At 35.8% G+C, this 15,044-nt stretch overlaps 1 protein-coding gene across 4 annotated transcripts in view; it reads right to left on the bottom strand.

Moving 5' to 3' along the window:
* The window catches only part of SYNJ1 (synaptojanin 1), a 65,450-nt gene that overhangs the window by 12,832 nt on the left and 37,574 nt on the right, over positions 1 to 15,044 (bottom strand). For 3 of the 4 annotated variants that reach the window (XM_009894887.1, XM_009894889.1, XM_009894888.1), the window contains exons 17-25: positions 13,937 to 14,095; positions 11,622 to 11,778; positions 11,184 to 11,301; positions 10,852 to 11,067; positions 9,841 to 9,919; positions 8,641 to 8,803; positions 5,735 to 5,969; positions 4,658 to 4,767; positions 4,017 to 4,055 (exon numbers count right to left, since the gene is read on the bottom strand). In XM_009894887.1, coding sequence (XP_009893189.1) covers positions 4,017 to 4,055; positions 4,658 to 4,767; positions 5,735 to 5,969; positions 8,641 to 8,803; positions 9,841 to 9,919; positions 10,852 to 11,067; positions 11,184 to 11,301; positions 11,622 to 11,778; positions 13,937 to 14,095 — 1,276 coding nt within the window. The remainder of the gene's footprint in view (positions 1 to 4,016; positions 4,056 to 4,657; positions 4,768 to 5,734; positions 5,970 to 8,640; positions 8,804 to 9,840; positions 9,920 to 10,851; positions 11,068 to 11,183; positions 11,302 to 11,621; positions 11,779 to 13,936; positions 14,096 to 15,044) is intronic. The other variant, XM_009894886.1, reaches the window with a different exon arrangement.

Below are 15,044 nucleotides of genomic sequence, written 5' to 3'. Positions count from 1 at the left end.
AGGAAGAGTGAAGGCTGCAGATGAGGCTGGTATGTGATTATCTCCAGAGATGTCAAATCTCTGGTTTTGCTGAACATCTGGTTCAAAGATGTTAAATACTGGCATATGTTATATATTCTGGGTGAGTTCCAGGCTCTGCCAATTAACCTTAGATTTCCATTGCAAAAGTTTCTGACAGTGAACTTCTCTGCGAGAGAAGCAGCACTGAGGAGGGATAAACAGAGAGCGTTTGTAAGGAAGGGGCACAGGAGGAAAGCACTGCCTAACAACATTTCATTGCTTTCAGGTACCAGCTCTGCCCTTCTCCCATGCAACCCAGAGGAACCCTGAGGGAGAAAAGAAAGTGGTAAACCATAAGCTATACCTGCTAACTGGGCAAAAATAGAGGGAGATGGAGAGCAGCCCAACAGAGTACAGGATGCTCCTGTGAACCCTCTGTGGTTACAGAGGCTAAAGCTAACTGATCATCTCAGAGTATTAACGGAAATAGATACAATGAAACCTCTCCAAGAACAGGGAATTATCCTGTTCATTTCACCTATCTTCTGCACTTTTCCCTCCCATAGCTCAACTCAGCCCATCCTTTGAATATGTATTTTCAGGATGCTCTTGTTAAGCAAATCTTGTTTTATGCAAGATGATTAATACAGTCAGCTCCTTTCAGGAGAAGGAAAGCAGAGAACCTCTTTACCGCAGCACATAGATATGTTCCTATGTTGGTGGACCATACAGAGGGAAGACTTCTGTGCATGAGGATTTAAAAAGGTTTTGCAAATTTAAAAATTTTCATTATATGGGAGAGAAAGGGCATAAAGGTCAAATCCCCCAAATTTCACTTGCTAACAATACTCTTCTACAGTGATAAAGCAAAATTATGGTGCTGTGATAATGCTATACCAATTAGCATTAGAGGAAGACTTTAATTTTAAGGACAGTGAAAAATGTACATCTGAACCTGAAACACATTTTTGGGTATCACTTTAAACTGTTACTGTAGTCTGTCTACAGCTTGAAATCTCTATTTTAGTTTGAAACAGTATTTTGCAAGTAAAGATATCACATACTTGTTTTTAGTATTTTAAGGAAAGGAGTTGGATTTATACAGAAACAATTTGTAACTTATACCCTGATGTCTTTTAGACAGAATTGCATGTTTTGCAAAGATTACATTTACATTTTAGCTAAATGGAAAATAAAGGAACCCCAACTTCTCATAAAGTAAGATATTGATATATGCCCACATGTGCGCACATGTGTGTATATATATATGAAATCTAGGTCATTTGCCATTTGAAGACTGCATTTACTGTTTTCACATTAAGGCTTCTTGTTTCCTCCATTACTGAACATTCCTTCTTCAGCAAGAAAAGAAGAAAGGTGCTCTTTCCCATATTAAAACCAAAAACAAAACCAAAAACCCAACAACAACAAAAAGCTTTTTCAAAATGACTGCCATATCATAATGCATCCAAACAACCTGAACTCTGCTCTGCCAAAGCTACAGGGAAAAAATAAAGATGTTGAATGGTTCTTGCAAGGCTAAGTTTAATGTGTGACAATAAATATCAGTGTATACTAAGAAGTACTTGCTGCTTGGGAGCATGTATTTTCATAGCTTAACATACTTGCATTTCTTTTAATGTCAACTTTATTACTGTATTTTCTAGGTTTATTTTATTTATTTGGAGGGTAATCACAGTGAAAACGTAATGCATTTTACCCAAATTATTGCCTATACTGAAAATATTGTGCATTCTCTCAATCTTAACGCCATTTTAACAATTTAAACCAATGATAAAAAACAACTATAAGCTTTTCCTCCATCAATCAGGAAAAGTCTGACTGATATTATTAAAGGAAAAAAACAAACTAAACCAAATGTTACTTTTTAACTTCAAGTAATTGACAATTAGCAGCCTTTATAATTTTTAATGTTGTGTAAGAATTTACTCTGTAATGTATTAAAAAAAATCTTGGGTAAACAGAGTGCAGCATTTTAATTTTTAACTAGAAACAATTGAGAGCTTATAAAATCATCAGTGGAAATCTTTCATATTAGCAGACGAAAACACGGAAACTTTGCACCTTCTGTGTCCTTGAATTCTGAGTTACTTCTGATGTAAAATATGACCAAACTCTACAACAAACTTAGATCCCCAAATCCTGTTTCCATCTTCAAAGCATACTGAGCCATTAGAAGAAATGTTATGGGCACTGAAGGGAGTGAAGCACCCAGGAAAAAAGGTTAAAACACATGGGGAAAAAGAAAAAAGCAACATTTAAAACGCACAACATTTTAAAGACATGATCAAATGTCACTTTGCATGTGCTACAGAAGTCTAAAAACAAAGTTTAATACACTTTTACAGTACACAGAGATATTTTCACAGTGCTTTAGGAGCCTTCATTCTAGGTAAGAGAAACAGATGCTATTTCCCCAAGCACAGTAATACACTGTGACATTTACACGGCTTCCAGTCCTGTGCTAGCTTGCTCAGAGCTGAGCTCAGGTACTGCTGAAAAGCAAAGCATTATGCCTTATAAATGTATGCCATGAGTGGAAAATGAAGAGGAGAGAAAAAGTGGGATGAGCTTTAGGTCAGAATAATATATGGAAAAAAAAAATACTACAGTCTCTTTTTAAAGATTGCATAAAACTTGCTTTTTGTGCAAGCTACAATTCTTTATGGAAAGCTACGTTGGTAAAAAGGGTAAAAAAAGGAGGCTAGTCTTTGCACAATTGAGACAAACTAGGCAAACAGGATTGTGTCAGTGCACATAAAACTATATAGAACTGAAGCAGTACAATGAATTAAATCTCACATATGTTGTGTGTTATGTATAAACTGGCTATTTTCTAAAACTTTAGCATTTTAACTAATTCGAAATACTGTGCCTTTGGCATAATAACCTCCTCCCCTCAACAGTATCTAAGAGCTATGCACATCTCCGCCCGACATCAGAATAAGTTAGCTGATATTCATATACTATGTAAAATAATTTTCTGAGATTGCTCAAAACTTTCGAATTTTTTTCTCAAAAAACGCTTTTTCCTACTAACTGAGTGGCAGTGTCTAAAAAGCCATTAAGAACGTACTTCAGAGCCACTAACTATTCTCACTCTATCCCACGTATTAATGAATTGATTGAAGTCCAAGCAGAACAGCTCAACTATGAAGCGTGTGACAAAGAAGGACGAAGATTAGTTTTAAGAAGAAGCACTTTTGAGAACATGTGAGTTGTTATTACATACAAAAGCAGATCAAGCTGGAAAAAAACCCAAACTAGCCTGAAGGGTTGATAAGGCCGTCAGCATTATTATTATTTTGTAAAGACCTGTAGCTCTCAAGTGTCTTCAAAGCAACTGAATAAATTCTTTTGCTAACTTTGTGTTTCTGAATTACATGCTAGTTCCAAGAACTATGGAGGATGTTTCGTGTCTGTAGAAGGGCTTAGGAGCACATTTCAGACTTGGAAACAGAAGAAAACCTACCCATATGCTAGTGTTCAGCTTAGAGACAAATATAACTCAGCCAATTTAGAGCTCCCTGTTAAATGGTGATCATCTGGGAGGAACTGGGCCAGACCAGCAGTAGTTTCATCTTGTACAATTAATTAATGGATAATCGCTGCAAGTAGCTACAATCACAATTGATTTTACAATGCTCTTTGTCACAGGCCATGAGGAACAAAAGCTAGCCTTGTCGCAACTAAAGACAAGTTTCCACTTTCACAGAAAAGTTAACTGGGTATATTTTGACCAGGACAACGTAATAAAAACCTGGAACAATTTTAATCTATCTGACTATAATGTATCAACTTCTGGAGAAATATTTTTTCACTAAAAAGTCAAATATAATTCAGAAGAGGATAAAAACCCTGAGAAAGGAATTACCTTGATCTTTAAGAATTACGGATTTTTATACCTTTGGACATCAGCATATTAAGTACTGTCACAACAGACCACCACAGTAATTTTGCTACGTAGTCATATTGAAAACAATTAAAATCATTACCTCCAAATTCTTTTCTAGCAGGTGCAGGACTCCTAGCGCCTTACAGTATTTAAGAAATGAATGCAGCAATAATGAAAAATATCAGTACAGTAAGAGAGAAGAAAAAGAATGAGAAAGTTAAAAATGACAAGGGTCAATTTGTTAGTAACTATGTTGCCCATATGCTTCTGAACATCCAGTTTCTTAGTGCTCAATTGTTTACATTTTCAGATGATCCAGATGAACTCTACATTAAAAACTCAGACATGATAACAAGCATACATACTGATGCCAAAATTAAAGGAATATAAATCAATGAATGCACAAGATAATTTATCTTTTATTTAAAAAGCGATGCTATAAAAATGAAAATGTCGAGTAAATGCTGCTGGAGGAGCCCCACGTTTTTTTAACTGCGAAAATAAGTTTATAAGAATTTTAAAACTTATTCACTAAACAAAGACAATAATATTTAAATGGTACTGAAAAATGCTGTTATTGCTATTAAATGTATCAACTAAACATTTTAGTGAAAAACGGGTATGTTCCATTGAGCCCCAAACCAACAATATCATATGTAGTCTGGGCATGGAACTTCAGAGCTCGTCTCACAGACCTGAAACAAAATATTCCCGGCCTCCTGATATACATCATCACATTACCTGATGGTGGAGGTGGCCTCTGCGGTGGAGCTGGGCGTGCAGGAGGAGCAACGGGGCGAGGTGGTGGAGGACGCTTAGGCTCCAAGCTCTGAGAAGACTCTTTCTGCTGGGTGCCAAGCTGAAATTCAGCTGGAGAACATGACAGAAAACAAAGCAAAAATTAATCACTTGTACATTCTAATCACAGTAAGGCTTTTCTAATAGCAAGTTATTTTCACAGAGAGGACAGTCAGTCCCCAGCCCTAGAAACAATGGTACGGAAAACAAGAGGAATAAACCAGTGGTGAAAACAAGCAGATTTCCTAACCCAAGATTTTTGTCTCGTACGCTTTAATCAGCATATGTTTTTCATGGAACCCTAAACATTCTTAAAAATTGCAGAGATCCAAATGTTGATTTTGACGCTAATCTGTGAACTAATTTCTCTGGCAAAAATGTTACAAGGGTAATTCTGGAGGCATTTTACCAGTCTTTGTAAAGTTACTCGGAATTACATTGGAATAAACTGTTCTAGAAGCCATTCCAAACACTGTAATTCTAAATGTCCACTTTGTCACTAAAATAAAGTTGTGTTTAAACAGAAGCTTTCATATTATACACCCAATTTATAAATGTGCTGATTACATTTTGCATATTACAGCTGATAGAAGCATTAATTGAAATGGGCTGCATTTGGAGAGTATGACTAAAGTGAACTAGGATTATACTGACACATTGCAGCAGAATTCTTGAACAAAGGTTTCAAACTAAACAGCTCAGCCTATTAATCACATAACTTTTTGAGATGTCTCCTTCATGATGAAATGCTAAAGAACTAGAGCAAGTTAAGTAGTTTGCAGCAGCGTAGATCAGTGGACAGTGTACTAAATAAGACTCAGGAAATAAAGCACTTCTACTGCCCATTAAGAAAATCGAGACACAAAGAATGAGGTGATTTGCCCAAGATCATTTATGTGTAAAGTACTAGATAATAACAAGAATAGCCTTTTATATTAATCTAAAAGCTCTATTAAAAATAATCTATAAGATAGTAGTCTACTACCGGGCCATACAGCTGCCAGATTGTATAGCAGTAATAGAGGCAGTTGAGCAAAGTAATACATACTGTGTGTGGAAACAGGTGGTCCAGGAGTCTTTGTAGGTGCTCGGCTCGGTCTCACTGGGAGCGTAGGTCCATCTGACAGTGTAGGGGATTGACAGGGACTGGAACGCGGTGAAGAGCTTGGGGAGGTTCCAAGACCGGAACTTGAAGTTGGCTGTAGATGCTGAGGAAGGATTTCTTCTACTTCAGCACTATAGTCATCAATGTCTCCTAAATAACAAACCCCATCCCAAAAAACAAAAAGCATGTAAAAAAGGGAACAATAGATCCTTGTATTAAAGTGGGGGAATTATAAATTGATCCTGGGCATGGGATTTTCTGCAAAAAGCCCTCAAGTTCCAAGGAGTTAGCTCAACAACCAAAGTTTGATCCCTGAATCATAAAAATACATATGAAGAATGCATATGTATTCAAACCAGTTGAAAATACTCCAAACGCACAATATATATTACAGATATATATTACAGGTAATTATAATAGTGTTGCAACTGTGATGTTGCTTAATCTAAGAAACAATTAGCCTTACAAAGAAGACATTTGCAAAAATTTTTTGCCTGGTTTGCAATAGATGGCAAGCTTCACTTATCATTCTTCAGAAGGCTGGGCAGGGGATTTCAAGATATCTGCTATTTATAAAGCCTTCTGTTTGAATAAGTGGAAAGATGCTTAAAAAACAGGTTCAACATGGACATCCTTTGAAACGTAAATTGTCAGTTCAGAATATTTTAATGTTGATATTCAAAATGCCTGAAATAGAAAAAAATCCCATCACACTCCAATAAGACCATAGTAAACCTTTCTTCCATCACTTCTCTCTCTTCAGGTACATGAACAACACACAATGTCCTACAGAAGTTCCAGCTTCAACTCTGCACTGCTGCAGTAACAGAGTAACCAGACTGCTAATTAGACATTAGCTCTCGATTTAAGACACTTGTAGGATTTGAGATGTCATATCATTTCACATAGGACTAATAAAATCAACCAATCATACAGATGTCTAAAGTGTGAAAGTCCTGTTTCCTACCTGCACTGGAAAACATGAAGTATCCTATGATACTGAGACTAGTGCAAATTCCAACCTTTCATAAAGGTTTCCCATATCTGTACCCTTATGAAAACATATCTTCCATTATGAAATACCTGTACAAAAAAACTTTAGTCTACTCCTTCCAGTATACATAGCTATCATCTCTTTTCTTGAAACTGTAACAATGTAATGTTTGCTACTAAGGAGCTTGGATAGAAATTAAAAACAAATGAGCTACTCAAATTTGAAATAAATGAATACAGACACAATGACTACATCTGGCAAGTACATCTGTTCAAGAAATGACAAAAAACAACCCTGTAAAATACATGTGGAAATGCAATACACCCAGAAAATGTTCAGCAGGAAAGGTGTGGGGTTTTGTTTTGCTGCTGCTCAAAAAACAGCTGTTTTACTTGCCAAGGAGATAAGAAGAATATACTTTAACGTAGAGAAGAAAGTGCAAAATGCAAAAGCATTGTCCTCTTAAAAAATTATGTGACTACAGTTACACCTTTCATAAAAGTTAATTAATAGATTGAAAAATATGCTGCGACAAAGTACATAGATTAGAAACATGCAAAGAAAGAAAGGCAAAAATGCAGAGGTGCAATTGCTGCAACAGTGATATTCAGCGACTCGAGGATTCTGCTAGAAAAGTATGACATGAAAAGATATAAAAACCCTTCAGGGAAAACCCAAAACCAACAAAAGCCAGGTGTGCTAGTTTTGGCTGGGATAGGGGTAATTTTCTTCATAGTAGCTAGTATGGGGCTATGTTTTGGATTTGTGCTGAAAACAGTGTTGATAAGACAGGGATGGTTTAGTTATTGCTGAGCAGTGCTCACACAGAGCCAAGGCCTTTTCTGCTCCTCACACCGCCCCACCAGCGAGCAGGCTGGGGGGACACAAGAAGTTGGGAGGGGACACAGCCGGGACAGCTGACCCCAACGGACCAAAGCATATTCCATACCATACGACGCCATGCTCAGGAATATAAAGGTGAGGGAAGAAGAAGGAAGCGGGGGATATTCAGAATTACGGCATTTTGTCTTCCCAAGCAACTGTTACACGTGATGGAGCCCTGCTTTCCTGGAGATGACTGAACACCTGCCTGTCCATGGGAAGCAATGAATGAATTCCTTGTTTTGTTTTGCTTGTGTGTGCAGCTTTCGCTTCACTTATTAAATCGTCTTTATCTCAACCCACAAGTTTTCTCACTTTTACTCTTCTGATTCTTTCCCCCATTCCCACTGGAGGAGTAAGCGAGCAGCTGTATGGTACACAGTTGCTGGCTGGGGTTAAACCGTGACACCAGGGAACCAGAAAACAGCAACAATGCCAAAGATCAGCCTGTTCCAAGAAACAACAGAGGTTGAAGGTTTCCTTGCCCGACTCATATTTGCCTGCCTGTCAAAGGCTCACCAGGTGTCTTCTTGGGGGCGGTAAGCATACCAATGCTTAGCACGGGAGCTCATTAGTCCTCCTAAACTATTTGCGTATTGGGAAAAAAAAAAAATAAAATTGCTTTGCACTCTGAAGTCATGTATATCCTGCTTATAGGGTGTCTCCATGAACAGTGAAATTTGCCTGAATGAAGTAACCCTGAGAGTTAAGTCACAGGATAAAGTGAGAAGAATAAAGAGAATATCAGCAAATTAGTAGAACCCAGACATACAGTGCAAACTGACACTGTCCAACAAAATACTGTTGGAAATAAAAGGATTGCTAATTTATCTGTTTTAGATGGGCATAAACTTGTTAAGGGAAGTACTGATATATGCATTAAATTAACCACATTATTTAGAACTCTATGCATTTCAAAACAAGAAATACTTTATTTCAACAAACCTTCCATATCATAGTCTGCAGTAACCTCAGCATCTTCACAAAGCAAAGTGGAGCTTGTCGATGAAGGCAGCCCAATATTAATCTTCTCTAGATTCATTTCATCTTCCAAACTTCTGATCCAATCTGGATTTTTCAAACTTATGTTTATAATCCTTCCTAATAGCTGGATTGCCAAAAAGGTATGCACAAACCAGAAATTGTTAAGAGCGGGAACATTAAAACTCAGCATTCTAGATTTAAAAAGAAAAAAAATTCTGAAAATATCACAAATAAGGTGACTAAAGAATGACAGTGACAAATCACAAAAATAATTGTGCTTTCACTTTGTTTTCATAATTAAGTACATTTATGTAGTTTAAAGTGTTAATTACAACTATTTAATATTTTTCTAATAAAAACTAACAACTTGTCTCATAAGCTTTTCCTTTTCAGTTAATAGAAAAGCTTCTGTTTTTTTTTTATTATGACAGAAATGCTACTCTTTGTAAAGAAAAACAGACTTAATAAATTACTTAATAAAGTCATTTTTTAGAGACTGATAAAACAGCAGGTCTTTATTCTGCACACTGACACATGACACTAAGGCGCTATATTGCATGGACTGCCAGTGAATCTCTCAGCAGATGCAAGGATCCATCTGTGAACATGCCATTACAGAATCTATGTCTTAACAGGAACATAGATCAGTAAAAATTTGAATATGAAAGTTAAAATTTTTACAGAGATTAAATACTGGTGATACAGAAGTCAATGAGAGCTGAATTTTTGATGTTTTTAAATTACTGCAGTACAGCAGTGCTTAATTTTAAATAATCTCAGGCTATAAATACGATAAACTGGTTTATACTATAAACTGAAGGTAAAAGCTCTGCTTTTAAAATCTTTAAAAAAAAAAATTAAAAATCCATCATTTGATGAAGATACCCCTCAATATGGGTTCTTCATGTCTCTAACAGTCCTCTTCATAAAAATAAACTGTTTGGTACTTCTCTCAACTGGCTTTAGAAACGCAACATAATGCTATGTGGCTACCAAAATAAAATAAAATAAAAAATTAGATGGCAAAAGTCTAGTAGGCAACATGAAAAACTTTGAAGAACTAAAAACAAAGAAACAAACAAAAAACCCAACCCACCCAAGTATTCTTTAAAATGTTAGATTTTCTCTTGCTATATGAAAGTTCAGTAATTTTTACATTACCTCAGTACCATTCAAATTCATAACATTCAAAGCAGAACTTCCTTCCAAAAATGTTACCCACATCTTGTCTTCCACAAACCTGCAAAGTCCATTGGAAACAATAATTAAAATACTTTATCCTACATACTACCTTTTGAAGCCTCTTATCTTAAAGGTTTTTCAATGTTTTATTTCATGGAGAAGAATTATTTTAAGTTCATTAAAATATATATAATTGGCTAATAAGCTTTAACTGTTAATATCCTTGCAACAACAACAACAACAACAAAAAGCAAAGAGAACCAGGTAAATATCACCCAGCAAAAGCATTGTCCTCTTAAAAAATTATGTGACTACAGTTACACACATTCAATAGCAATTGTGTGGCTACAGGTTATATATTTGTATTAGGTGTTACATCACACTACGAACTTGGGACTACGTCCTAGTCTTATGAAAAAGAAACAAACCAAAACACCAACACCCCCCCCCAAAAAAAAACCTAAACCAAAAAAACACACCGCATCACCAAAACCCAAAACCACCCCCCAAAAAACCCAAACAAAATACCACAACACTTATAGTTCAATTAACAGCGTAGTGAAAATGCAACATTCACAGGGATCCTCTCATCTTCAGTTCATTTAAAACTACTAACCTAATTTTAGAATACCAAATTTTTATAAACTACATAAATAACAAAATTTAAATCTGACTGATTTCTGACAAAGTCAGCATGATACTTTATCTCAAAAATAAAAGTGTATCTGAAAAAATTCAGTCTGAAAACAGACACCTACAGGTATGTAAAACTAATTTTCAACTGTAAAGATATTAACTTGAAAAAATTAAGTCTGAAAACTGAGACACATACAGGTATGTAAAATTAATTTTCAACTGTAAAGTTGAAATTTAAATGTTAAAGACGAAGCAGATCATAACTGAAATGCCTGCTAAGAAAGTAACTTCATTCAAGAAATAGGTGGGAACAACGAAGAGGAATAGAGATTGAAAGTAAAAAGTCTTTTTAACCTTATAAGTATAACTTCACCATAGCTCGCAAATTTTTGAAGCAGCTCATCAATCAAGTTATCATCAAAATAGTTTTCTTCTGCTGAAGAACTTCTGATGGAGATCATTACAGTACCATCAGGTGGTCCTTGCACTGCGATCACCTCTTTATAAACTTTTTGTCTCTCTTCTGCTTCAATTTCAAATATGTCGATGTCAATCAATGCAACCACAGGCCTTGGAAAAAAATACACGAGAAAAACCTGTAAGCAGAGCATCTGAGCAACAAAATACATAACATGAATATTAAATCTTCCATGATTAGGAAGTAATGTGTAAAATAAAACTGAAACCTATGATCAGATGTTTTCAGCTCTGCTCTTCCATAGTGCAACAAAGTACCAGGATTCCATGTATAAGGGACGTTACTGTCATCGTGAAAACTAGCATTCAGCAGATCCAGGTCTTCAGCTACATTCAGTATTAAAGAAAACAAAAGGGGAAAACCACAGTGATTGCAAGAATATGCTTTAAAACACCAAGCTATTTGTAGAAAGAGAAAAAAGAAAGTAAACCAAAACTAAGTGTTTTACAGGGAAAAAAAAACAGGAGTTCCTTTTGAACTACTGAAATATCAGTAACTGGTATTTGATTTTTGATCCTCCTGTTCAGTGTCACTGTATTTATTGCAGACGCTATTATAAGCTCTCTGTTTCATACAAAGTCAGGGACAGAAGCTCAGAATCACTGGCACTGTGAATATTTAAAACAATTTAAGGAAGCACTCAAACCTGATCGGTCAAAAGGCCATTTTCTTCTTCTCCAAAGAACACGATCTGTCCATGCCGGTGTGCGACATTTTTCACTGGTGTCATAGTCATCAGAAAACAGATCATATTTGTATGTAGGAGCAAAATTTATTTTCCCTTCCAAAAATCCCCTAAAAATCTGTAAGAAACAAAGCAGTTATGTGTCATGCTAGAAGACAGAAACAGATGGGAAACAGCTTGAAACTAATCAGAATTCTCTTTTCTAACAGCAAAAACCTGTATACACAGCTCAAAAAAAAAAGTCATCTGATAATATGAATCCTTTTCCAAATTTTATCTGCTGAAAACATTCTACATTTGCCACTAAGAATAAATAGTGACCCAGACTGATCATCATTAAACAGAAGTATGTCAACATTTATATCTTTAAACCCAGGTTCATGAGCAACCTCCTGTTCCTCCAATGTCATTCAGAACTTGAGGTCATCTAGATCACAGATGCTGTCCACAGCACTTTAATTAGTTGGGTAGTTGCTCATGTGTCAGCAAATGTTGGGAGCTAAGGTTTATATTTTATGTACCTATCTGAACATGCAAAGCATTCCCCAAATTCACACAAGATGCCCAACCAGTAAATAGGAATTAAGCAAAATAAAAGAGAAAAACAAAGAGCCCTTAATACACTCAATATGGACTGAAAGATTAGAGATATAATATCAGTATTTCTTCCCAAGCAAATAGGAAAACAGAATAAAAAGAGATATTACATGAAATTATCTGCCAAGACTACGTATGGTATTTAGAGATACAGAGTCAATTGAAAGGAATAAAAAATCCGTTAGGTACTTTGCAACATAAACAGATACAGACAGCCAACACAAAACCCTAGAAGGCCAGGAGACCTGCTCACTTTTTAAGTGTTTAAACTAGACATACGCTAAAACCCTTTAGTTAACTTAACCAACTCCAGTCTTGAGTTTAATCTCGTATGGGTAGTTTTACTTCACATCAGAGATCTGTAAAATATAAATCTAACTTAGATCTTAGAGTCAAGTCTGCATCAGACAGGTTAGCCAGGTTTTCCTGTTGGAAATATAAATTGCAATCCAGTCAGTTTAAAAATCAATGTCACAAGATCGATGTCAGAATGTCAGAAGATCTGCAACTCCTGTGACAATTTATTAGTTTTTTATTTTCCCTTCGGTAATTATTTCTTAGTCTACTTTTCAAGGAAAGTTGCTATGTAAACACCTTTCCTGAACAGCAGATACACCAGTTAACAACCACATGCAACAACCACAGAGCTACCCTTGCTCATACCCCCTGCTGCCCAGCCAGCCACGTCCAAATAATGGAATATTACCCCAGCAGCGCAATACTAGCCCTTCTTCTCCCCTATTTTGAATCTTTTTTATATTCTGGTAGTTTCCAGCTTTATAACTGCTGTAAGTGTCCCCAGGATCTCTACAGTTGTCTTATTTTGGTCGAATTAACGACAATCCTGCTGTCTGCCCATTTGAACATATGTATCTTTCTCTCTAGGAACTAAGCTATAAAAAGAAAATTAAAAATTATCAAGTGTTTTTCCTTCTCTTCTGGTGCACAAGACACCAGCACAAATGGAAGAGAATTCTAATTCAGAAGACACACTGCTTATGGTCAAAGTGCTGGCAAGCAGAGAAAACTAAAACCAGAGGATTATCTCTCATTTTACCATCTACAGCATTCCCACATCAAGCTGGAAAGAAAGAATACACACTTTCACACAAGATTTGTCTCGTTACAAATATTCCTTTAATTACTACATGCTGCCTCCCAAGAAACCCTAAAAATCTAAAACCTGAAGCTTTCTTCAGACTTTGTTATTCTATGTTCTTTCTTTTTAAGTGAAAAGGCTACTGTTTGGACTATTCCTTTTTCCAACAGAATGACAGTAACAGCATTAGACCTATTACTGCAGCAATTTAAAGCAAACAGTAACATTACCAAAAGAACTTCTATAACTATTTTTAATAGTTGCACCTGATAAAAAGAAAAATATTATAATTAGTAAAGTCCAACACAAAGCTCTAAAAAAATGATAGTTTCCTTTTTTTTTCAGGAGAGAAAGAAAAACCTCACTCCTACAGCTAGTCCCTGTATTTGTATCACTGCCTCTTCAGGTCAGTTACTGCAAATAAGGAACTAAATGTTGCTATGTGCCATCCTTCCATACTACTACCTGGACAAAAGTAGTAAGTAAAACATGCTGAGGATATAGATTTACAGAAGCACCACAGAAAACTGCCAAAACAAAAAAGAAAGTATTCTTAAGTGTGGTAACATTTTTAAGATACCTGTCCAGAATTCTTCTGATTGATAAGTTGGTCTCCTGCTATAAGGGCATCCCAGTTCTGTTGTCGTATTAGGTCCTTAACCTCCTCATTTGGAATATCTATTCGATAATTAAAGTCACCACACCAAAAGATATAGTCATGGGAAAAGAGCATCCTTCCCTGTAAAACAGAAGCACACAATGAAGTTCAAAACTACCAAGTGATAAATTTACTACTTCCAGGTGCAGAAGTTCAGTTTTTAACTGTAAAATATGCACAATTTCTAGCTGATGAGGACAACTGAAATAGATGTTAGTATTTACTCTTCAGACAGTTAGAACAATATAGGCCACTGTACGGTATTCACACATATGGAACATGAAAGAAGTAATAAAATTTCTTATGTAGCTTGCATTTCTAAAGAAATATGAATCATCTGAATTGGATTCTAAAATTCTTCATCTTTCTACTCCTGTTTTAGAAGTCTGCTCTAAGATGATGACTGCTACCTGTGTCACAAAGAGGTTACAAGGAGAACAAAACATCATCCTGGGCTCTTGTGGTACAATACCCTGACAAACTGCAAATCGAGAGCTTTATTATTCAGATTTAATTGAAGACTTTTCAGTTACGTACAATTTTCATGGCTAGGGAGAGACAGAAGGGCTCTGTTAGTTTAAATGAAGCCTAGGGTTTAAAGTGAGAACTTTTACTTCCCTCTTTGTTTTGACTTTTCCATTGCCCTTAAGTAAAGCAAAGCAGATACACTGGCAGATTAAAACAGCAGCCTTTAGGTAACAGTTTCTGGGGACCATGAGAATATAGTATTTTCAAGAAAAACGTGAAAGATGACCAGGGGACAAATTTTGAAATTCAAAAACCTCATAAAATAAGATGTCAGACTCCTGCACAGTGACATAGAAATTAACAAAGGACATTTTGACTACAAAATTTAAGACAGCTTAAAGTCTCAAGGAAGCATTTTGTTGTGCTGATAAAATTATCAAGTATTTACTTGATGTCTGATAATCCTTTATAAGAATATGGTACAGAACTTTACAATCCAACTTGAAAAAATAAGTAAAACAAGAAGTTAAAACAAGTTAGCAAAATTTATTCTTGTGTATTG

The sequence above is a fragment of the Charadrius vociferus genome, unplaced genomic scaffold, assembly GCF_000708025.1.
Source record: "Charadrius vociferus isolate BGI_N301 unplaced genomic scaffold, ASM70802v2 scaffold201, whole genome shotgun sequence".
NCBI classification, from domain to species: domain Eukaryota; kingdom Metazoa; phylum Chordata; class Aves; order Charadriiformes; family Charadriidae; genus Charadrius; species Charadrius vociferus.
This window is presented reverse-complemented; position numbering and strand designations above follow the sequence as displayed.